At 42.0% G+C, this 24127-nt stretch overlaps 1 protein-coding gene across 1 annotated transcript; it reads left to right on the forward strand.

Annotated features, from left to right (window-relative positions):
* The first annotated feature begins 4184 nt into the window (after positions 1-4184).
* Positions 4185-18702, forward strand: LOC117130420. The gene is made up of 3 exons (XM_033283292.1): positions 4185-4995; positions 16759-18479; positions 18698-18702. The coding sequence occupies exons 2-3, from the start codon at positions 17444-17446 to the stop codon at positions 18700-18702; spliced, it is 1041 nt and encodes a 346-aa protein (XP_033139183.1). The 5' UTR covers positions 4185-4995; positions 16759-17443.
* Positions 18703-24127: the final 5425 nt, after the last annotated feature.

The raw sequence follows: 24127 nt of genomic DNA on the forward strand, positions 1-24127 counted from the left end.
GTCGTTCCAATAAACCAGGATGAATCACTTTGTAAGAAGCTTGATTTGGATACATAAAGTGGTGGAGAAACACCAGGAAGTTGAATAAATCTCATAGGAGTTGGGATGAAGAAGTTATCCCACTTTCTAATCAGGTGATTCCAGTTTCCCAGTTTGGGAATAGGACAGCTTCTTCGTCGTTCCAATCAAACCAGGATGAATCACTTTGTAAAAAGCTTGATTTGGATACATAAAGTGTTGGAGAATCACCAGGAAGTTGAATTAATCTCATAGGAGTTGGGATGAATGAGTTATCCCACTTTCAAATCAGGTGATTCCAGTTTCCCAGTTTGGGAATAGGACAGCTTCTTCGTCGTTCCAATCAAACCAGGATGAATCACTTTGTAAGAAGCTTGATTTGGATACATAAAGTGGTGGAGAATCACCAGGAAGTTGAATTAATCTCATAGGAGTTGGGATGAAGAAGTTATCCCACTTTCTAATCAGGTGATTCCAGTTTCCCAGTTTGGGAATAGGACAGCTTCTTCGGCGTTCCAATCAAACCAGGATGAATCACTTTGTAAGAAGCTTGATTTGGATACATAAAGTGTTGGAGAATCACCAGGAAGTTGAATTAATCTCATAGGAGTTGGGATGAAGAAGTTATCCCACTTTCTAATCAGGTGATTCCAGTTTCCCAGTTTGGGAATAGGACAGCTTCTTCGTCGTTCCAATCAAACCAGGATGAATCACTTTGTAAGAAGCTTGATTTGGATACATAAAGTGTTGGAGAATCACCAGGAAGTTGAATAAATCTCATAGGAGTTGGGATGAAGAAGTTATCCCACTTTCTAATCAGGTGATTCCAGTTTCCCAGTTTGGGAATAGGACAGCTTCTTCGTCGTTCCAATCAAACCAGGATGAATCACTTTGTAAGAAGCTTGATTTGGATACATAAAGTGGTGGAGAATCACCAGGAAGTTGAATTAATCTCATAGGAGTTGGGATGAAGAAGTTATCCCACTTTCTAATCAGGTGATTCCAGTTTCCCAGTTTGGGAATAGGACAGCTTCTTCGTCGTTCCAATCAAACCAGGATGAATCACTTTGTAAGAAGCTTGATTTGGATACATAAAGTGTTGGAGAATCACCAGGAAGTTGAATAAATCTCATAGGAGTTGGGATGAAGAAGTTATCCCACTTTCTAATCAGGTGATTCCAGTTTCCCAGTTTGGGAATAGGACAGCTTCTTCGTCGTTCCAATCAAACCAGGATGAATCACTTTGTAAGAAGCTTGATTTGGATACATAAAGTGGTGGAGAATCACCAGGAAGTTGAATTAATCTCATAGGAGTTGGGATGAAGAAGTTATCCCACTTTCTAATCAGGTGATTCCAGTTTCCCAGTTTGGGAATAGGACAGCTTCTTCGTCGTTCCAATCAAACCAGGATGAATCACGTTGTAAGAAGCTTGATTTGGATACATAAAGTGTTGGAGAATCACCAGGAAGTTGAATAAATCTCATAGGAGTTGGGATGAAGAAGTTATCCCACTTTCTAATCAGGTGATTCCAGTTTCCCAGTTTGGGAATAGGACAGCTTCTTCGTCGTTCCAATCAAACCAGGATGAATCACTCTGTAAGAAGCTTGATTTGGATACATAAAGTGGTGGAGAATCACCAGGAAGTTGAATTAATCTCATAGGAGTTGGGATGAAGAAGTTATCCCACTTTCTAATCAGGTGATTCCAGTTTCCCAGTTTGGGAATAGGACAGCTTCTTCGTCGTTCCAATCAAACCAGGATTAATCACTCTGTAAGAAGCTTGATTTGGATACATAAAGTGTTGGAGAATCACCAGGAAGTTGAATAAATCTCATAGGAGTTGGGATGAAGAAGTCATCCCACTTTCTAATCAGGTGATTCCAGTTTCCCAGTTTGGGAATAGGACAGCTTCTTCGTCGTTCCAATAACACCAGGATGAATCACTTTGTAAGAAGCTTGATTTGGATACATAAAGTGGTGGAGAATCACCAGGAAGTTATCCCACTTTCTAATCAGGTGATTCCAGTTTCCCAGTTTGGGAATAGGACAGCTTCTTCGTCGTTCCAATAACACCAGGATGAATCACTTTGTAAAAGCTTGATTTGGATACATAAAGTGGTGGAGAATCACCAGGAAGTTGAATTAATCTCATAGGAGTTGGGATGAAGAAGTTATCCCACTTTCTAATCAGGTGATTCCAGTTTCCCAGTTTGGGAATAGGACAGCTTCTTCGTCGTTCCAATAGCACCAGGATGAATCACTTTGTAAGAACCTTAGTTTGGATACATAAAGTGGTGTAGAATCACCAGGAAGTTGAATAAATCTCATAGGAGTTGCGATGAAGAAGTTATTCTCCTTTCTAATCAGGTGATTCCAGTTTCCCAGTTTGGGAATAGGACAGCTTCTTCGTCGTTCCAATAACACCAGGATGAATCACTCTGTAAGAAGCTTGATTTGGATACATAAAGTGGTGGAGAATCACCAGGAAGTTGAATTAATCTCATAGAAGTTGGGATGAAGAAGTTATCCCACTTTCTAATCAGGTGATTCCAGTTTCCCAGTTTGGGAATAGGACAGCTTCTTCGTCGTTCCAATCAAACCAGGATGAATCACTCTGTAAGAAGCTTGATTTGGATACATAAAGTGTTGGAGAATCACCAGGAAGTTGAATAAATCTCATAGGAGTTGGGATGAAGAAGTTATCCCACTTTCTAATCAGGTGATTCCAGTTTCCCAGTTTGAGAATAGGACAGCTTCTTCGTCGTTCCAATCAAACCAGGATGATCACTCTGTAAGAAGCTTGATTTGGATACATAAAATGTTGGAGAATCACCAGGAAGTTGAATAAATCTCATAGGAGTTGGGATGAAGAAGTTATCCCACATTCTAATCAGGTGATTCCAGTTTCCCAGTTTGGGAATATGACAGCTTCTTCGTCGTTCCAATAACACCAGGATGAATCACTTTGTAAGAAGCTTGATTTGGATACATAAAGTGGTGGAGAATCACCAGGAAGTTGAATTAATCTCATAGGAGTTGGGATGAAGAAGTTATCCTCCTTTCTAATCAGGTGATTCCAGTTTCCCAGTTTGGGAATAGGACAGCTTCTTCGTCGTTCCAATAACACCAGGATGAATCACTCTGTAAGAAGCTTGATTTGGATACATAAAGTGGTGGAGAATCACCAGGAAGTTGAATTAATCTCATAGAAGTTGGGATGAAGAAGTTATCCCACTTTCTAATCAGGTGATTCCAGTTTCCCAGTTTGGGAATAGGACAGCTTCTTCGTCGTTCCAATCAAACCAGGATGAATCACTCTGTAAGAAGCTTGATTTAAATACATAAAGTGTTGGAGAATCACCAGGAAGTTGAATAAATCTCATAGGAGTTGGGATGAAGAAGTTATCCCACTTTCTAATCAGGTGATTCCAGTTTCCCAGTTTGGGAATAGGACAGCTTCTTCGGCGTTCCAATCAAACCAGGATGAATCACTTTGTAAGAAGCTTGACTTGGATAGATAAAGTGTTGGAGAATCACCAGGAAGTTGAATTAATATCATAGGAGTTGGGATGAAGAGTTATCCCACTTTCAAATCAGGTGATTCCATTTTCCCAGTTTGGGAATAGGACAGCTTCTTCGTCGTTCCAATCAAACCAGGATGAATCACTTTGTAAGAAGCTTGATTTGGATACATAAAATGGTGGAGAAACACCAGGAAGTTGAATAAATCTCATAGAAGTTGGGATGAAGAAGTTATCCCACTTTCTAATCAGGTGATTCCAGTTTCCCAGTTTGGGAATAGGACAGCTTCTTCGTCGTTCCAATCAAACCAGGATGAATCACTCTGTAAGAAGCTTGATTTAAATACATAAAGTGTTGGAGAATCACCAGGAAGTTGAATAAATCTCATAGGAGTTGGGATGAAGAAGTTATCCCACTTTCTAATCAGGTGATTCCAGTTTCCCAGTTTGGGAATAGGACAGCTTCTTCGGCGTTCCAATCAAACCAGGATGAATCACTTTGTAAGAAGCTTGACTTGGATAGATAAAGTGTTGGAGAATCACCAGGAAGTTGAATTAATATCATAGGAGTTGGGATGAATGAGTTATCCCACTTTCAAATCAGGTGATTCCATTTTCCCAGTTTGGGAATAGGACAGCTTCTTCGTCGTTCCAATCAAACCAGGATGAATCACTTTGTAAGAAGCTTGATTTGGATACATAAAATGGTGGAGAAACACCAGGAAGTTGAATAAATCTCATAGGAGTTGGGATGAAGAAGTTATCCCACTTTCTAATCAGGTGATTCCAGTTTCCCAGTTTGGGAATAGGACAGCTTCTGATATGATCATGGACCAGTCAAACAAAGAAGATGATGGGAGCATGGAAGATCCAGCTGATGGAGGAGCTCTAGCCATATCTGAAGGTCCTATGACTCGAGCCAGAAGCAAGCAACTCAAAGAAGCCATTGGAGGATTACTTAAGACATCACTGAAGCAAGAAGAGAGTCTTGGAAGAAGCTTGATCAACCAAGACACACTTACCACAATTCAAGCCATCTCAGCTACAAGATAGACATCAAATGAGCAAGTAACATATGTGTGCTCTTTTTCCCTATCTTTGGTTTTGTCCCACTGGGTTTTCCAAAGATAGGTTTTTAATGAGGCCATATGTTGCTTTCCTATCACTCATTTGATGATCTCAGTTCAAGACTTTATTTTAATTATTTATCTTTGCTAGACTTGAGAATTAAGCTGCCAGACTTGAGAATTAAGCTGCCAGACTTGGAAATTAAGCTGCCAGACTTGAAAGCCCTTATAAGGTTTTATATGGGTTTTATAAGGTTTATTTTTAAGGCCCATTTAGAGACCAAGGAGCCTGTTCCTTGCTTTCTCTATAAATATGTGTCTGAAAACCCTAATAGAGTTATCCAATCTTTTATTTTCAGACTCTTGTCTCTCTCTGACGGCTGCAATGTTGAGTTGAGCTGAGTATATGTATGAAGAGCTAAGGAGTTGAAGAGGAAAGGAGATGAGGAAACTTAAGGGAGTTTAGGGAGAGCATGGTACGGACGTCCGTACAAGGCCGTACAAGCCGTACAGTCCGTACCATCCAAGCCTCAACCTAAACTTACCTTGCACAAGTGAAACGGTAACTATGGAAGAGTTACTCAAGTGGAGAAGGATCAGACCGTTTAAGGGATAAGGGACGCGCATTGCCAGGCTGGGACAGGCTGGAAAGCTAAAGCAACTTTAGTCCAAGATGCCATAAGCGTGTGATGCCTCTTAGTGGCTAATTTGAATCCTTTACCTTGACTTCACATGCTTACTCCTTAACCTTGCGATTTGTAAACCCTAGTAGCTCTCCTATATATTGTAACTCATCAACACTAATAAATATTATGCAGTTTGAGTCTCTCTAATCTCTTAGACACTATGGTTCTCTCTTAGACTCTAAACGTTTCTCAAGTTACTTAGTCTTTCATAATCTCTTCTAAACTTCACCTAAAACTCTCACTTACATTCTAGTTACTCTAAAGATCTCTTAATCTCATATGGTATCAGAGCCAGGTTCATTAGAATCTGGGGTTTGATCTTTAGAGAGTTACAAGGCTTTGAAGCTACACGCTAGTAGCTTTGAAGGTATTGGAGCTGCGCTACGTTCTGTGTTTGTGCGTGACTCAAGACTCAAGGTTGGTGTGTGTACGTGATTCAAGACTCAAGATTTCATCAGATTCAAGCTGTTCAAGTCAAGCTGAGTAAAGATGGAGCATGGGTTGAGCATGAGGATGAAGGTGGCGGTTACTTTCAAGGGTAGCAACTACCTTGTGTGGTCTCGGATGGTGAAGACTGCGGTGGGAAGTAAGGGTTTGTGGGGGCACATCACAACAGGGGAGGCTCCGAAACTCATTACTCAGGGAGGAGATCAAGAAGAGGTCTCCAATGAAGCGGCTGTGGAGAAATGGCAACAAGAAGACATGCTGGTGATGACGGTTCTACACGCATCCTTGGACCCAGCTATCTTGGATGCTTACAGCTACTGTGAATCAGCCAAAGAGCTGTGGGACACGCTGAAGAAGGTGTATGGGAACACTTCCAACCTCAGCCGTGTGTTTGAAGTGAAGCTAGTGATCAACCGTCTTGCACAAGAGGACATGGAGTTCACTAAGCACTTGGGGAGGTTCAGGTCCTTATGGTCAGAGCTGGAGATGCTGAGGCCGAGCACAACTGATCCAGATCAGCTGAATGAGAGGCGCGAGCAAGACAAGGTCTTTGGGTTGCTTCTCACACTGAACCCGGCCTACACTCAACTCATTCAGCACATGTTGAGGTCAGACAAGCTTCCGGACCTTGAGGAGGTGTGTGCGCAAATTCAACGGGAGCAGGGATCTATGGGGTTGTTTGGAGGAAAGGGGGAGCTCTCTCTTGCCAATCAAGCAGCTCATGAGGACTCAACCGAGGCTCCACAAGCAAACAAGGCATCTCACGGGAAGTATGAGGACAGGAAGTTCAATGGTAACTGTGATCATTGCAAGAAGCATGGTCATAAGAAGAGCCAATGCTGGATACTTCACCCACACCTCAAGCCGGCCAAGTTCATGAAGGAGCGTGAGGGAAGGGCAAATGTGACTGAAGGTTCAAGTGGAGCTGGCACCAGCAAGATGAGTGAAGTGGATGGGCTTGGAGGCAATGATGGGAATGGGAAGTCTCTTGTGGCTTACACTGGCGCCTCAAGCTCACGCAGCAATGATGACTACATCAAGAGATCAGACCTTGATGCACTCTTCAAAATGCTAAAGGAAAACGGTAACACTTATAGTTATTCCTTTGGAGCTTCTATGATTGCATATAAGGATGATCACTTGATTAGAGAACTAGTAGAACGGTTAGAAACTAGGAATGAGTATAGAAATGCCCACATTGCTAGAACTGATAGGATGCATCCATTACTTAGTAATCTATGTCATAATTGTTGAGATGAGAGAATAAAGAGTTGATATATTGAGAGAGGAAGAGATTTGGAGCAGGCAGTAACTTTGGAGATTTACCACAGTAACTTTATTGTTACTGTGGTAACTGAGTTAAAAGACTTGGGAAGTTACCTTGCATCCATTTGGAGAGTGAAACACGCCAGGAGGAGTCTGGATAAGCAAGGAGGAGTTTGGATAAGGTCTGGTCAAGGCTAGAGAGCTTTAGACAGGCTGGCACCAGCTGGAAAGCTAAAGCAAGATACCCAAGCATGTGAGGAACCTTATTGGCCAGTTTGAATCAAGCATCTTTGACTACACATGCCTCTTATCCTAGCTAGACTGAATCTGGACGAAATCATGTATCTCTAATCTATATGTGTTGTAAACTCTCTCATTAATCAATCTAATGGAGTTTTGAGTCTCTCTCTCTAGTCTCTCTCTTGTTCTTAATCTCCAATCTCTTTAATTCTCAGATTAAACTTAATCACTCTTTAAATCATAAAATCTAATATGGTATCAGAGCCAGGTTACTTTAAAAGGAGAGATTGATTTCGTTTTCTAAATGTTCTTGAGTGTTCTTGAGTGTTCTTGAGAGTTCTTGAGAGTTTTCAAGAGCTAGATCCTTTGAAAGTCAAGTTTGTGTCTGTTGGTGTTTCTTTTGGAGAGTCAGCCTCAAGGGAGTCCCTTTAGGTGGTTGACAAGGTCAGAAGAGGGGTCTAGCTTGTGGTTAAGCTTGGCGTGTGAGATTAGAAGCATTTGGGGGGAAGCTTTAGGCTAAAGGAAATGGAGCTGCTTCAATCTGGTACAACAAGGCGTGAAGAGAAGAAAGAGAGAGGGAATGAGTGGGGGTGGTTCTCACAGATGAAAACAACTCTGAAAAGGTGTGGAGTTTGGAGAAACCATGAGAAGGAAGAGTCTTTGAAGGGTAAAGCTGCTGAGAAAGATCAGACAGCAAGAGAAACAAGTGGAGATTGCTTTAGTCTTGAAGAGAGTATACTGCTTGAGAAGATTGAAGATGTTTATGAGAACAAGATCAATCTTAGGAGAGTGTATGAAGTCAAGAAGGTGATCAGTGAAGCTAAGCAAGGAAGAGAAGAGTTCAATAACCATGTGAGGAAGCTACAACACTTGTGGGTTGAACTACAAGGGTTGAGATCCCATGTGGATGGGGATGCTACACCAGAGCAAGAGATGGTCTTGAAGCTCTTGGCGAGCATGGAGTCATCATATGGGTGGCTGGTGGAGATGGTTCTAAGAGGGGAACAGCTTCCGGAAATGGAAGAGATCTGTGTGCTTATAAGAAGGGCGTATGAGATAATGAGAGATGATGAGAGGCTAACCATGAGTAGGAGTGAGAGCTCATGGAAGCCAACTGGGAGTAGGAGTGAGAGCTTCCAGAAGCTAACCATGAGTAGGAGTGAGGGCTCATGGAGGCTAACCGGGAGTAGGAGTGAGGGCTTCCGGAAGAGGAGGAGGTGCAGAATGCTATCCAAAGCTTATATCAACATAGGAAAGGGTAGGAAGAGAGTTGTGGGAGAGTGTTCTTACTCAGCCTACATGGGGGAATCAGTAGAAGACAGTGGGGTGTTAAGAGAGCAGGAGAAAGGGAGTGGAGCTGATGATCGCATCACCAGGAAGGAATGGAGAGTGTTCATGGAACATGTACAAGCCTTAGCAGCAAGCAAGAAGCATGCTATACAATCCGGAGCTTCTAAACCCATGGTGATTGATTCTGGAGCAAGTCATCATATGATCAGTGATAGGAGGCTTATAAGTGAGATCAAGGCTGCAACAGGGAGTGTTAGGATAGCTAATGGTGCTATGATCCCAATAGAAGGAGTGGGAAAGCTCAAACTGTTTGAGAAGGACACGGCTGCCTTCTACATGCCTCAGTTCACTTCAAATCTATTATCTGTGAAGAAAGCTACCATTGATCTTGATTGTCAAGTAGTATTCAGACCTGATGAAGTTGAGTTTCAAGATTTGAAGACTGGGAGAGTCATTGGCAGAGGAGACAGCAAGAATCAGCTATACCACCTCGACTTGGCTAAGACCTCTAATCCCTTTGATTCTATTTGCTTGAGTAGTACTGCTGAGAAGATTGATAGTATTACTTGGCATGCTAGATTAGGACATCCTCATGCTCGTGCCATTGAATTGATAATCCCTAATATGTCATTCAATCACTTGGATTGTGAAGCATGCATATTAGGAAAGCATTGTAGGACTGTTTTCCCAACATCTAAGACTACTTATGAGCATTGCTTTGATCTAGTTCACTCGGATGTGTGGACCGCTCCATGCATGTCTAGAGACAGCCATAAATACTTTGTGACATTCATTGATGAGAAGTCTAAGTATACATGGCTCACATTGCTTCCATCTAAAGATAAGGTGCTAGAAGCGTTTATGAACTTCCAAGCATATGTATCTAATCAATACAATGCTACTGTGAAGGTACTGAGATCAGACAACGGAGGTGAATACATCAGCAATGCCTTCAAGAGTCATCTAGCCAAGCATGGGATTGTGCATCAGACCAGTTGTCCCTACACACCACAGCAGAATGGTGTAGCTGAGAGGAAGAATAGGCACTTGATGGAGGTTGCTAGGTCGATGATGTTTCATGCAAATGTCCCAAAACGTTTTTGGGGAGATGCTGTACAGACTGCTTGCTATCTCATCAACCGGGTCCCAACCAAGATACTAAAGAATCTGTCTCCATTTGAGGTGCTGAATAAGAGCACGCCTTTTATTGATCACCTACGGGTATTTGGGTGTGTATGCTATGTCATGACTCCAGGAGAACAGAGAAACAAGCTGGAGGCAAAGAGTACTAAGGCTATGTTTATTGGGTACTCTATCACTCAAAAGGGATACAAGTGCTATGATCCAGAAGCAAGGAGAGTGATGGTATCTAGAGAAGTGAAGTTTATTGAATCAAAAGGGTATTATGAAGAAAAGGAGTGGGAAAATCTGAAGGATTTGTCTCAAGCTCCATCTGATAGAGCAACAACACTGAGGGTGCTGTTGGAGAAGCTAGGGATAGGGTTATCCCAGGATCAGGAATCTGGAAGAAGAGAGTCTTCCAATCCGACTAGTGAAGCTGAAAGAACAACTCCTCTTGATCATGAGAGGGGGAATGGAACTGAATCTCATGAGCAAGTGCAAAATCAAGAAGATTCAGGCCAGCATAATCAAGAGGTGACACAGGAAGTAGAGAGTGGTGCTCAGTCTAGTGGAGATGGGCAAAGAGAGTCTACTGGCTCAGATGAGAGTGGTACTCAGTCTAGTGAAGGAGATGGGTCAAATGAGAGTGGTGCTCAATCAAGTGAAGATGGGCAAGAGCCACAAGAAGAACAAGTTCAGGAGCTAAGGAGGAGCACAAGGGTGAAGAGAGATGCTTCCAACTGGGTAAACACGAGAGTGTACTACAATGCCCAGGCTGTGGAGCATCCTTCTCAAGCTATGTGTTCCTTTGCAGAGTTTCCGGACGAGCATACAGCCTTCACAGTAAGCTTGGATGAGAGCTATATTCCAAGGACATATGAAGAAGCTATGGCTTTAAAGGAGTGGAGAGATTCAGTTGCTGATGAGTCCGGAGCCATGATTAAGAATGAAACATGGTATGAGAGTGAGCTGCCTAAAGGGAAGAAGGCAGTGACTAGTAAATGGGTGTTCACAATCAAGTTTCATCCTGATGGAAGAATAGAGAGGCGCAAGTCTAGGTTGGTGGCAAGAGGATTTACTCAGACATATGGTGAGGACTATGTTGAGACCTTTGCTCCTGTGGCTAAACTTCATACTATCAGGATTGTATTATCTTTAGCTGTGAATCTTGAGTGGGATTTGTGGCAAATGGATGTGAAGAATGCATTCCTTCAAGGAGAGTTGGAAGATGAAGTATACATGCATCCACCACCAGGTCTTGAACATCTAGTAAAGAAGGGTAATGTGTTGAGGTTGAGGAAAGCTATCTATGGTCTCAAGCAGTCTCCAAGGGCGTGGTACAACAAGTTGAGTACTACACTGAATGGGAGAGGGTTCAGAAAGTCAGAATTGGATCACACTCTCTTTACCCTAACCACCTCATCTGGTATTGTGGTGTTGCTTGTGTATGTGGATGATATCATCATCACAGGCAGTGATAAGGAAGGCATCAAGGCTACAAAGGAGTATCTCAAGGCAAGCTTTGAGATTAAAGACTTGGGGGAAATGAAGTATTTTCTTGGGATTGAGATATGCAGATCAAAGGAAGGATTGTTTATGTCCCAAAGGAAGTATGTGATTGATCTCTTGAAGGGAGCAGATGCCTATGGAGGAAAGACAGCCAAGATGCCAATGGAGGATGGTTACAAGGTTCCACGTGAGGGGGAGATTGAGGATAGCAATCCGTTCCATGATCCTAAGCTATATAGGAAGCTAGTGGGGAAGTTGATTTATCTTACCATTACAGACCTGATGTGTGTTTTGCGGTGAATCAAGTCAGTCAGCACATGCAAGTTCCTAAGGAGCACCATTGGCGGATGGTGGAAAGGATCTTGATGTATCTGAATGGAACTACTGGTCTTGGAGTATGGATGGGATGTAACAAGAGTACTGAGGTTGTAGGCTACTGTGATGCAGATTGGGCTGGAGACCGAGCAGACAGAAGATCAACCACAGGCTATTGTACATTCATTGGTGGTAACTTGGTCACTTGGAAGAGTAAGAAGCAGAAGGTGGTGTCTTGTTCCAGTGCTGAGGCCGAGTATAGAGCAATGCTGAAGCTTACAAATGAGCTAGTGTGGATAAAAGGGATCTTGAAGCATCTGGAGATTATTCAAGCAACGCCAATGACAATGCATTGTGATAATCAAGCAGCTATCCACATTGCATCTAATTCTGTGTTCCATGAGAGAACAAAGCACATTGAGGTTGATTGTCACAAGGTGAGACAGATGATGATTCTTGGGGTGATTCTACCTTGTTATACTCGGAGTGAGGATCAGTTAGCAGATGTGTTCACAAAGGCAGCAAGGCAAAAGACAATGGAGTCCATACACATCAGGTTAGGACTCATTGATCTCTCGCCTAAGGGCTAGTCTATACACTCTCCTGATCATGTGATCTCTACTCTTTTTCCTCATTAAGGTTTTGTCCCAATGGGTTTTCCTTAATGAGGTTTTAATGAGGGAGATCTCATGGTCCTTCCAAGCTTGACTTGTTCCACATGGTCAAGCTTGAGGGGGAGTGTTGAGATGAGAGAATAAAGAGTTGATATATTGAGAGAGGAAGAGATTTGGAGCAGGCAGTAACTTTGGAGATTTACCACAGTAACTTTATTGTTACTGTGGTAACTGAGTTAAAAGACTTGGGAAGTTACCTTGCATCCATTTGGAGAGTGAAACACGCCAGGAGGAGTCTGGATAAGCAAGGAGGAGTTTGGATAAGGTCTGGTCAAGGCTAGAGAGCTTTAGACAGGCTGGCACCAGCTGGAAAGCTAAAGCAAGATACCCAAGCATGTGAGGAACCTTATTGGCCAGTTTGAATCAAGCATCTTTGACTACACATGCCTCTTATCCTAGCTAGACTGAATCTGGACGAAATCATGTATCTCTAATCTATATGTGTTGTAAACTCTCTCATTAATCAATCTAATGGAGTTTTGAGTCTCTCTCTCTAGTCTCTCTCTTGTTCTTAATCTCCAATCTCTTTAATTCTCAGATTAAACTTAATCACTCTTTAAATCATAAAATCTAATAATAATGCTAAACGAGTAGGTAAACCATTGATTGTTGATTCTGGTGCATCACATCATATGATAAGTGATGAGAACTTGATTAAGGATATAGAACCTACACATGGGCATGTGATGATAGCAAATGGGGATAAGATACCTATTAGAGGAATAGGAAAGCTTAAGTTGTTTAACAAAGAATCTAGAGCTTTTTACATGCCTGAATTTACATCAAACCTATTATCTGTGAAGAAATGTACTAATGATTTACAATGCAATGTTATCTTTAGTCCTAATGATGTGAAGTTTCAGGATATTGAGAGCAGCAGATTGATTGGGAAAGGGGTGACTAAGGGAGATCTCTATATGCTTGAAGAACTCACTTCTGTTCCTGATTATAGTTGCTCATTTACTTCTGCTTCTTTGTTGAATAAAAATGCATTGTGGCATGCTAGAGTAGGACACCCTCATGTTAAAGCTTTGAACTTAATGGTACCAGGTGTTGTGTTTGAGAACAAAGATTGTGAAGCTTGTATTTTAGGCAAGCATTGTAGAACTGTGTTTCAAAAGTCTACTACTATCTATGATAACTGCTTTGATTTAATTCATTCTGATGTGTGGACTGCCCCTTGCTTATCTAGAGATAGTTATAAGTACTTTGTCACATTCATTGATGAAAAATCCAAATACACCTGGTTAACCTTAATTCAGACCAAAGATAGGGTACTTGATGCATTTAGGAACTTTCAAACTTATGTAACTAACCATTATCATGCTAAGATTAAAATTTTGAGATCAGATAATGGAGGAGAGTACACAAGTCATGCTTTCAAGGAACACTTATCACAACATGGGATCCTACATCAAACAAGCTGTCCGTATACTCCACAGCAAAATGGAGTGGCTGAGAGGAAGAATAGGCACCTCATGGAAGTGGCAAGGTCTCTGATGTTTCAGAGTAATGTTCCAAAGAGATTCTGGAGTGATGCGGTTGCCACTACTTGTTACTTGATCAACAGAACTCCAACCAAGGTTCTGAATGAGAAGGCTCCATTTGAAGTTCTGAACAGGTACAAACCAGTGCTTGATTACTTGCGAGTCTTTGGATGTCTATGCTTTGTGCTCAAACCAGGAGAGATGATCAACAAGCTAGAAGCAAGAAGTACTAAGGCTGTGTTCATAGGATACTCAGCTACACAGAAAGGATACAAATGCTATGACCCTATAGCAAGGAGAGTTCTTGTATCTAGAGATGTGAAGTTCTTGGAAGATAGAGGATACTATGAAGAAAAGAACCAAGAAGACTTGAAGGATTTAACATCAGACAAGGCCACCACCTTGCGGATCATCCTTGAAGGTCTTGGAATCAGTACATCCCAGGATCCAAGAGATCACGCAACAACACCTCCTGAAGTTGGTTCACCATCCCACCTTGATCATGAGGGAGGAGAGACACATGAGGAGGAGCCTACGCAAGAGACTAACCAAGATGAAGGAGAAGAGAGCATAGGCTCTGATGGTCATGGGCATGATCATGGTGTGATACAAACACCTTCTCAAGATGAAGTTGTAGAAGAACAACAGGAAGAAGAACCGGTTGTGCAGCCACTAAGAAGGAGTACAAGGATAAGGAAGGATCCTTCCAGTTGGGTAAACACGAGAGTGTACTACAATGCCCAAGCTGTGGAGCATCCTTCTCAAGCCGTGTGCTCCTTTGCTCAATATCCAGAAGCACATTGCGCTTTCATGGTAAACTTGGATGAGAATCACATCCCAAGAAGCTATGAAGAGGCAATGAAGGATAAAGAATGGAAAGAGTCAGTAGGAGATGAAGCAGGAGCTATGATCAAGAATGATACATGGTATGAGAGTGAGTTACCAAAAGGGAAGAAGGCTGTGACTAGTAGATGGATCTTCACAATCAAGTACAAAGCGGATGGAAAGATTGAGAGGAAGAAGTCAAGACTGGTTGCAAGAGGCTTTACTCAAACCTATGGAGAGGATTATGTTGAGACATTTGCACCAGTAGCTAAGTTGCATACAATCCGAATTGTATTAAGCTTGGCTGTGAACCTTGGATGGGGCTTATGGCAAATGGATGTGAAGAATGCATTCCTACAAGGGGAACTTGAGGATGAAGTATATATGCATCCCCCACCAGGCTTGGAACACTTAGTGAAGAAGGGAAATATGTTGAGACTGAAGAAGGCTATCTATGGGTTGAAGCAATCACCAAGAGCTTGGTACAACAAGCTGAGCACAACTCTAAATGGCCGAGGCTTCAAGAAGTCTGAACTAGATCACACTCTCTTCACACTCACAACTCCCTCAGGTATGATTGCACTCCTTGTGTATGTTGATGATATCATTATCACAGGGAGTGATAAGGAAGGTATCATTGCAACCAAGGAGTTTCTTAAGTCCATGTTTGAGATTAAAGACTTGGGAGAGATGAAATACTTTCTTGGGATTGAGATATGTAGATCCAAGGAAGGTTTATTCATGTCCCAAAGGAAGTATACACTTGATCTCTTGAAAGGTGCAGGGGCTTATGGGGGCAAGACAGCAAGGATGCCTATGGAGGATGGCTACAAAGTTCCACGAGAGGGGGAGATTGAAGACAGCAAACCTTATCAGGATCCTAAACTCTATAGAAAACTAGTTGGCAAATTGATTTATCTTACTATAACTAGACCTGACATTTGTTTTACTGTGAATCAGGTGAGTCAACACATGCAAGTGCCTAAGGAACATCACTGGCACATGGTGGAGAGGATCTTGATGTATCTCAACGGCTCACCTGATCAAGGAGTATGGATGGGCTGCAATGGAAGCACTGAAGTGGTGGGATACTGTGATGCGGATTGGGCTGGTGATAGAGCAGACCGGAGATCAACCACAGGCTATTGCACATTCATTGGAGGCAACTTGGTGACTTGGAAGAGTAAGAAGCAGAAGGTGGTGTCTTGCTCAAGTGCAGAAGCTGAGTATAGAGCCATGCTGAAGCTCACCAACGAGTTAGTATGGATCAAAGGCATCTTGAAGCATTTGGAGATTGATCAAGCCACGCCAATGACCATGCATTGTGACAACCAAGCTGCCATTCACATTGCCTCCAACTCGGTGTTCCATGAGAGAACCAAGCACATTGAAGTTGATTGTCACAAGGTGAGGCAGATGATCACCTTAGGAGTCATCTTGCCATGCTACACAAGGAGTGAAGATCAGTTAGCGGATGTGTTTACCAAGGCTGCAAGACAGAAGACAATGGAGTCCATTCACATCAGGTTGGGCCTCATTGATCTTGGGAAGAGAAGGAGCTAGTCCCCTTAGCTGCAAGGTCTTTACTCTTTTTCCCTCATCAAAGTTTTATCCCATTGGGTTTTCTTTGGTGAGGTTTTTAATGAGGAAGATCTTGTGGCTGTCCAAGCTTAGGCTTTCACAAAGCTAAGCTTGAGGGGGAGTGTTGAGTTGAGCTGAGTATATGTATGAAGAGCTAAGGAGTTGAAGAGGAAAGGAGATGAGGAAACTTAAGGGAGTTTAGGGAGAGCATGGTACGGACGTCCGTACAAGGCCGTACAAGCCGTACAGTCCGTACCATCCAAGCCTCAACCTAAACTTACCTTGCACAAGTGAAACGGTAACTATGGAAGAGTTACTCAAGTGGAGAAGGATCAGACCGTTTAAGGGATAAGGGACGCGCATTGCCAGGCTGGGACAGGCTGGAAAGCTAAAGCAACTTTAGTCCAAGATGCCATAAGCGTGTGATGCCTCTTAGTGGCTAATTTGAATCCTTTACCTTGACTTCACATGCTTACTCCTTAACCTTGCGATTTGTAAACCCTAGTAGCTCTCCTATATATTGTAACTCATCAACACTAATAAATATTATGCAGTTTGAGTCTCTCTAATCTCTTAGACACTATGGTTCTCTCTTAGACTCTAAACGTTTCTCAAGTTACTTAGTCTTTCATAATCTCTTCTAAACTTCACCTAAAACTCTCACTTACATTCTAGTTACTCTAAAGATCTCTTAATCTCATATGCAAGTCTTCTTGTAGATCTGAGTGTTCTTGAGTCTTTGTTAGTGTGTCATATCTAACAAAACCACAAGAGTGATTGTCTTGGTGTGTCATATCCAAGGGATTTACTTAGGAGTATCAAGGAGACCTCTCACATCTCTTTGTGTCACCATTCAATCCACACACCTTGAAGTAGATTGAGTCTGTTGATTCTCTATTTGCAAGGATCTATCCCATTCCAACCAGAGAAGCATCCTAGGAGTGTATTATGTGGTATCAGAGCAACTCTGGCTAGGGAAGTTCTCGTTTTCTTTAAGCTTTTACTAGATCTATTCATTTGTTTTCATAACCATTGCTAGATCTGGGTTTGTTGTCTTATTTCTGTCGATCTGTTTCACTCTGAGTTCAATATTGGTAGATCTGTTGTTCTGAGCTTTGAAAGTGATAAATCTGAGAATTTTTATTCTAGATCTGTACTGAATCTGTTCATCTTTTGGTGTTGTTGAGTTAGATCTATTGTTTCTATCAGTTTATCATCCGATCTGTTGATTAACTTGTGTAAACCTGATAGATCTGTTATTGTTTGTCGAAAATCTGAGAAATTTTATTCTAGATCTGTGCTGAATCTGTTTCATCTCTTGTTTGTTTTCCTTATTTGATTTTGATTTCGAACTCCTTACTGGTTGAGTGTTATCTTTTGGTTTCAGGTACCAATGGGTAATGCAACTGATGAAGAAGCAGAACTAATGAGGAAGAACAAGTTGTTGATGGAAGCCATGACTAATCAACTCAATCAGACTATGCTTACCAACATGACCGAGATGATGAAAGAAAGTCTGAAAGAGATCAGAGAAGAGATCAGACAAGCTACTGGTCAGGGTCACAGTAATGAATCTAGGAGGAACAGACGGACTCAACCACAACAGGAGCATGCTGGTTCACAAGAGACTGACAACTACTATGACCGCAACCGATCTGAGCGCAGTAGCTCTTCCTCTAGGGACAGTAGGAGGAGGCATAGGCGTGGTCATGATGGAAGAAGACTTCACAGGGATGAGCTTGCTGGTTTAAAGCTTAAAATTCCCCCCTTTCATGGGAAAGTTGATCCGGATGCTTACTTAGATTGGGAGAAGAAGATAGAGCTTGTCTTCAATGTGCAACACTACTCCAATGCCCAAAGAATTCAGATTGCTGCCACTGAGTTCTATGACTATGCTTTGAGTTGGTGGGATCAGTTGGTGACGACTAGAAGACTTAACCAGGAATATCCAGTTGACTCATGGAATGAGATGAAGTCTCTTATGCGCAAGAGGTTTGTGCCAAGCCATTACCACCGAGATCTCCATCAGAAGCTTAGAAGACTTACCCAAGGATCTAAGACTGTGGAAGAGTACTATCAAGACATGGAGATGCTGATGTTAAGGGCTGGTATCTTGGAGGATAGAGAAACTACTATGGCCAGGTTCCTTGGAGGGCTTAACCGTGAGATACAAGACAGTGTGGAGATGCAACACTATGTGGAGATAGAAGAGATGTTGCACAAAGCTATTCTAGTGGAGCAGCAGCTCAAGAGGAAGGGTAACTCACGCAGCTATGGATCTTCTAGGTTCCACCACTCTAAGGAAGAGAAAACATCCTATCTGAAGGATAGCAAGCCTCAGCAGAAAGAAGAGACTAAGCCAAGCAGCACATCCAGCAAAGACAAAGGCAAAGCTGAAGCTACTAGTTCCAGAACCAGAGATGTTAAGTGTTTCAAATGTCAAGGGCGTGGGCATTATGCTAATGAGTGCACCAACAAAAAGGTTATGATTCTTCTTGAGAATGGAGAGTATGAATCAGAAGAAGAGAAGTCTGGGTCTGATCATGAGGAGTCTGGAGAAGAAAGTGAAGTAGAACCAGTGAAAGGAAGGTTGTTGGTGACAAGAAGGCTCTTGAACTTGCAAACTAAGCATGAAGTGCTTGAGCAGCGTGAGAATCTGTTTTACACAAGGTGTATGGTTCAGGGAAAGGTGTGCAGTCTCATTATTGATGGAGGAAGTTGTGTCAATGTAGCTAGTGAGACAATGGTGAAGAAATTGGGTTTGAAAATTCAGAAACACCCAAGACCATATAGATTGCAGTGGCTTAATGAGGAGGGCGAGATGAGAGTTTCTACTCAAGTGCTGGTTCCTATAGCCATTGGTAGATATGAAGATGAAGTCTTGTGTGATGTGTTGCCAATGGAAGCCAGTCATATACTCCTTGGAAGACCCTGGCAGTATGATAGACGTGTGAATCATGATGGCTTCACCAACAAGCACTCATTTGAATTCAATGGAAAGAAGACTGTACTGGTGCCTTTATCTCCTAAAGAGGTTCATGAAGATCAACTCCAGCTTCAGAAAAAGAAAGAGAAAGCGATAGACCTCAAACCTGATCAGAACAAGCATCACAGCCTCTATGCCAAACAGGGAGATATCAAAAGAATTCTTTACTCTCAAAATTCTATTATCTTGCTTATGTTTAAGGAGACTTTACTAACAGTTACTGATCACACACCGGATCATCCGAGTGAACTAGTCTCTCTTTTACAGGAATATGCAGATGTGTTTCCAGAAGATAGCCCCATTGGATTGCCTCCAGTTCGTGGGATTGAGCACCAAATCGACTTTGTACCTGGTTCAACACTACCAAACAGACCTGCATACAGAACTAATCCAGTGGAGACTAAAGAATTGCAAAGACAAGTAGAGGAGCTGATGGAGAAGGGTCATATCCGGGAGAGTTTAAGTCCTTGTGCAGTTCCGGTGCTCCTTGTGCCTAAGAAAGATGGGAGCTGGCGCATGTGTGTTGATTGTAGAGCAATCAACAACATAACAGTGAAGTATCGCCACCCTATTCCTAGATTAGATGATATGCTTGATGAGTTACATGGTTCTTGCTTCTTTTCTAAGATAGACTTGAAAAGTGGATATCATCAGATTAGGATGAAAGAAGGAGATGAGTGGAAAACTGCTTTTAAAACTAAACATGGCTTGTATGAGTGGTTAGTTATGCCATTTGGATTAACCAATGCTCCTAGTACATTCATGAGACTGATGAATCATATTCTTAGGTCTTTCATAGGCATCTTTGTTGTTGTGTACTTTGATGATATATTAGTTTACAGCAAATGCTTAGAAGATCATATAGAACATCTTAGGGCTGTTTTGGATGTTTTGAGAAAAGAAAAACTTTATGCCAATCTGAAGAAGTGCACTTTTTGCACAGATAACTTGGTCTTTCTAGGTTTTGTTGTAAGTGCAGATGGTGTAAAGGTGGATCAGGAGAAGATCAAAGCAATACAAGAGTGGCCGAGTCCAACTACAGTAGGAGAAGTAAGGAGTTTCCATGGACTGGCAGGTTTCTATAGGCGCTTTGTGAAGGATTTCAGCACTCTTGCAGCTCCCCTGACTGAGATAATAAAGAAGGATGTAGGATTCAAGTGGGGAGAAGTTCAAGAAGCCGCATTCCAACTCCTTAAAGAGAAGCTTACTCAATCTCCTCTTCTCATACTTCCTGATTTTTCTAAAACATTTGAAATAGAATGTGATGCCTCAGGAATTGGAATTGGTGCTGTGTTGATGCAGGATAAAAGACCTATTGCTTATTTCAGTGAGAAACTCAGTGGAGCTACTCTCAACTATGCCACTTATGACAAAGAACTCTATGCCTTGGTGAGAGCTCTACAGACTTGGCGGCATTATCTCTGGCCAAAGGAGTTTGTCATTCACACAGACCATGAATCTCTCAAGTACCTCAAAGGACAAAGTAAGCTCAGCAAGAGACACGCCAGATGGGTAGAATTCATTGAAACCTTCCCTTATGTGATCAAATACAAACAAGGTAAGGAAAATATAGTTGCTGATGCACTATCCAGAAGGTATGTCCTCTTAAATACTCTTGATGCTAAGTTGCTAGGCTTTGAGCAGATTAAAGAAATGTATGAATCTGATCCTGACTTCCAAGAAGCTTATAATTCATGTGCTAAGTATGCTGCTGGACATTATTTTAGGCATGATGGATTCTTATTCTATGACAATCGTTTATGTGTGCCTAATTGCTCTTTGAGAGATCTATTTGTCAGGGACTCCCATGGAGGAAGCTTGATGGGTCATTTTGGTATAGCAAAAACTCTTAAAGTTTTGCAGGATCACTTCTATTGGCCACATATGAAAAGAGATGTGGAGAGAATCTGTGGAAGGTGCACAACTTGCAAGCTTGCAAAGTCTAAGGTTCAACCCCACGGTTTGTATACTCCTTTGCCTATTCCTACTCATCCTTGGAATGATATATCTATGGATTTTATTGTGGGATTGCCAAGAACTAGGACAGGAAAGGATTCTATCTTTGTAGTTGTGGATAGGTTCTCTAAGATGGCACATTTCATTGCTTGCCATAAAACTGATGATGCATTGCATGTTGCTAACCTGTTCTTTAAAGAGATTGTGCGCATTCATGGCATGCCTAAGACTATAGTTTCTGATAGAGATACTAAGTTTCTTAGTTATTTTTGGAAGACTCTTTGGTCTAAGCTAGGTACTAAGCTGTTATTCTCTACTACATGTCATCCACAAACTGATGGGCAAACTGAGGTAGTTAATAGAACTCTTGGAACTCTCTTGCGTGCATTCATTAAAAAGAATCTGAAATCATGGGAAGAGTATTTGCCTCACTGTGAATTTGCTTATAATCATGCTCAGAATTCTGCTTCTAAGTATTCTCCTTTTGAAATTGTTTATGGGTTCAATCCCATCTCACCTTTGGATCTAATGCCTTTACCTGAGTGTGAAAGGGTGAGTATGGATGGGAAAAAGAAAGCAGAAATGGTGCAGCAGATTCATGAGCAGGCAAGAAGAAACATTGTGGAGAAAACCAAGCAGTACACTAAAAGAGCAAACAAAGGCAGGCGTGAGATGATCTTTGATGTAGGTGATAAAGTGTGGGTTCACTTGCGCAAGGAGAGGTTTCCAAATGAAAGAAAGTCTAAGCTCATGCCGCGGATTGATGGCCCTTTTGAAGTCATCCAGAAAATCAATGACAATGCCTACAAGCTTGATCTTCAAGGTAAGTATGATATAAGTAATAGCTTTAATGTTACTGACTTGGCTCCTTTTGTTGCAGATGAGCTAGATTTGAGGACAAATCCTTTTCAAGAGGGAGGGGATGATATGATCATGGACCAGTCAAACAAAGAAGATGATGGGAGCATGGAAGATCCAGCTGATGGAGGAGCTCTAGCCATATCTGAAGGTCCTATTATGACATTTAGGAATGTAAAAGATTATCTGAGTTTAGAAAGGATTAAAGAAGGAGAATAAGAGATCATAGTCTTTTGTCTTGCCGCCTTGGTGAACACATCAGCCAACTGATCTTCACTTCTTGTATAGCAAGGTAAGATCACTCCAAGCACAATCATCTGTCTCACCTTGTGGCAATCAACCTCAATGTGCTTGGTCCTCTCATGGAACACTGAGTTGGATGCAATGTGAATGGCAGCTTGGTTGTCACAATGCATTGTCATTGGAGTGGCTTGATCAATCTCCAAGTGCTTCAAGATGCCTTTGATCCACACCAACTCGTTTGTCAGCTTCAGCATGGCTCTATACTCAGCTTCAGCACTTGAACATGACACCACCTTCTGCTTCTTGCTCTTCCAAGTCACCAAGTTGCCTCCAATGAAAGTACAATAGCCAGTAGTTGATCTCCTATCAGTTCTATCTCCTGCCCAATCAGCATCACAATAGCCCACCACTTCTGAGCTTCCATTGCATCCCATCCAAACCCCTTGATCTGGCGAGCCATTTAGATACATCAGCAGCCTCTCCACCATACGCCAATGATGTTCCTTGGGAAGCTGCATGTGTTGACTCACCTGATTCACAGCAAAGCATATTGTTGAACTGAAGAGAAGATAGAGCTTGTACAATAATAGGGCAAGCTCTAGAAGATGTCCAGAAGAGTTCAATCAAGCTTCAGAAGTGTCCTGAAGTAGTTATCTTGTGAAGTTAAGTCTAGGAAAGACTTAGACTGATCATGTGAAGAGGTGAAGGAGTTAGAGAGAAGATGGCATGAAGTGCAAAGCTTGGGAGAATGATAAGGCCATGAGCGAATCAAGAAGAGGAATGGATCAACTAAAGAGGAGGGGAAGTGTTGTGCATAATTAGGGCGAGTGTACGGATGGTACAAGCCGTACAAGAGACCGTACAACACCCAAGCCTCATTCATTTATCCAGTTCGGCATCAAGTCAAGTTGTGCAATGTGTGGGCGCGGGATAAGCTTCCTTAAGTGTCCGTTGAAGTGCCTTGGAGGTAAAGGAAGATTCAAATGGATAAGGTGAGCTGTTGGTATGAGCTGGAAAGGTAAAGGTGCTTTACCTTTACAACCTTGACTCATCCTATCCATTCATTCAAAAGAAGCAATCTGAGCCTTCTATTTGAATCAATTCGCCAGCTAGCTCCAGCAACATCAAGACCAGTCTTCTCTCATCCTTACCATCCATTCTATCATTTATTTACAGCCTTAGGATGTAGGGTTTATGAGTGAAATGTAAAGGCATATAAAAGCCTTGTATATGCGATTTTGTAAACACTCAAGTGAGAAAGGGGGTTTCCCTTCTCCTTCTCTAATCTTCAGTCTCTTATTCTCTCAGTCTCTCTCTAGTCTCTTAAGTCTCTTAATCTCTGTTCTTAAGTCTCTCACATACTCATAAACACTCTCACTAATCCTTTTCTCTATATCACTTAGAACAAGCTCTAATCATTCTTCATTGAAGCTTATACACACACACATACTACCAGAGTAGAGATCTCTTTAAAAATCACATGGTATCAGAGCCAGGTTCATCAGAACCTGAGCTGTAGCTTCCACACAACACCAGCTCTACCCTCAGCTCAAAGCCAAAGCCAAACCTTAAAGACATGTTCATCCGGATCTTGTTTCTTCAAGAGGAAGAAGAAGACTGAAGCCATGGCGTGTACTCCTTGTCTCTCAGCCGTCCCTACCTGTCCTAATGAAGATTCTGACGGGAAGCAAAGGTGTATGGAGAGGTTGAGTTATCCTACCTCTAGGGCGCCTTGCTTCAAGAGCTGTTTCTCATCTGGTTTCCAAGAGAAAGCCATCTAGAAGTTGGCGTGGTGAAGACCTGAAGAGAGGAGTATGACATTTAGGAATGTAAAAGATTATCTGAGTTTAGAAAGGATTAAAGAAGGAGAATAAGAGATTAAGAGACAACTTAGAGACTAATGGAGAATCATAGTGAAATGAGTAAAGAGAAGGATTGTTTAGAACTGTCTAATCTTTATTAATGACTGAGGTTACATATATATAGTCCTAAGCATTAGGGTTTTTCGAAAACATAAGGATAGCTAAGCATGTG

Source organism: Brassica rapa, unplaced genomic scaffold (assembly GCF_000309985.2).
Source record: "Brassica rapa cultivar Chiifu-401-42 unplaced genomic scaffold, CAAS_Brap_v3.01 Scaffold0472, whole genome shotgun sequence".
Classification (NCBI taxonomy): Eukaryota; Viridiplantae; Streptophyta; class Magnoliopsida; order Brassicales; family Brassicaceae; genus Brassica; species Brassica rapa.

Coding starts and splice junctions, on each gene's coding strand:
- LOC117130420 (XM_033283292.1), top strand. CDS start 17,444: ATGGGTAATGCAACTGATGAAGAAGCAGAACTAATGAGGAAGAACAAG.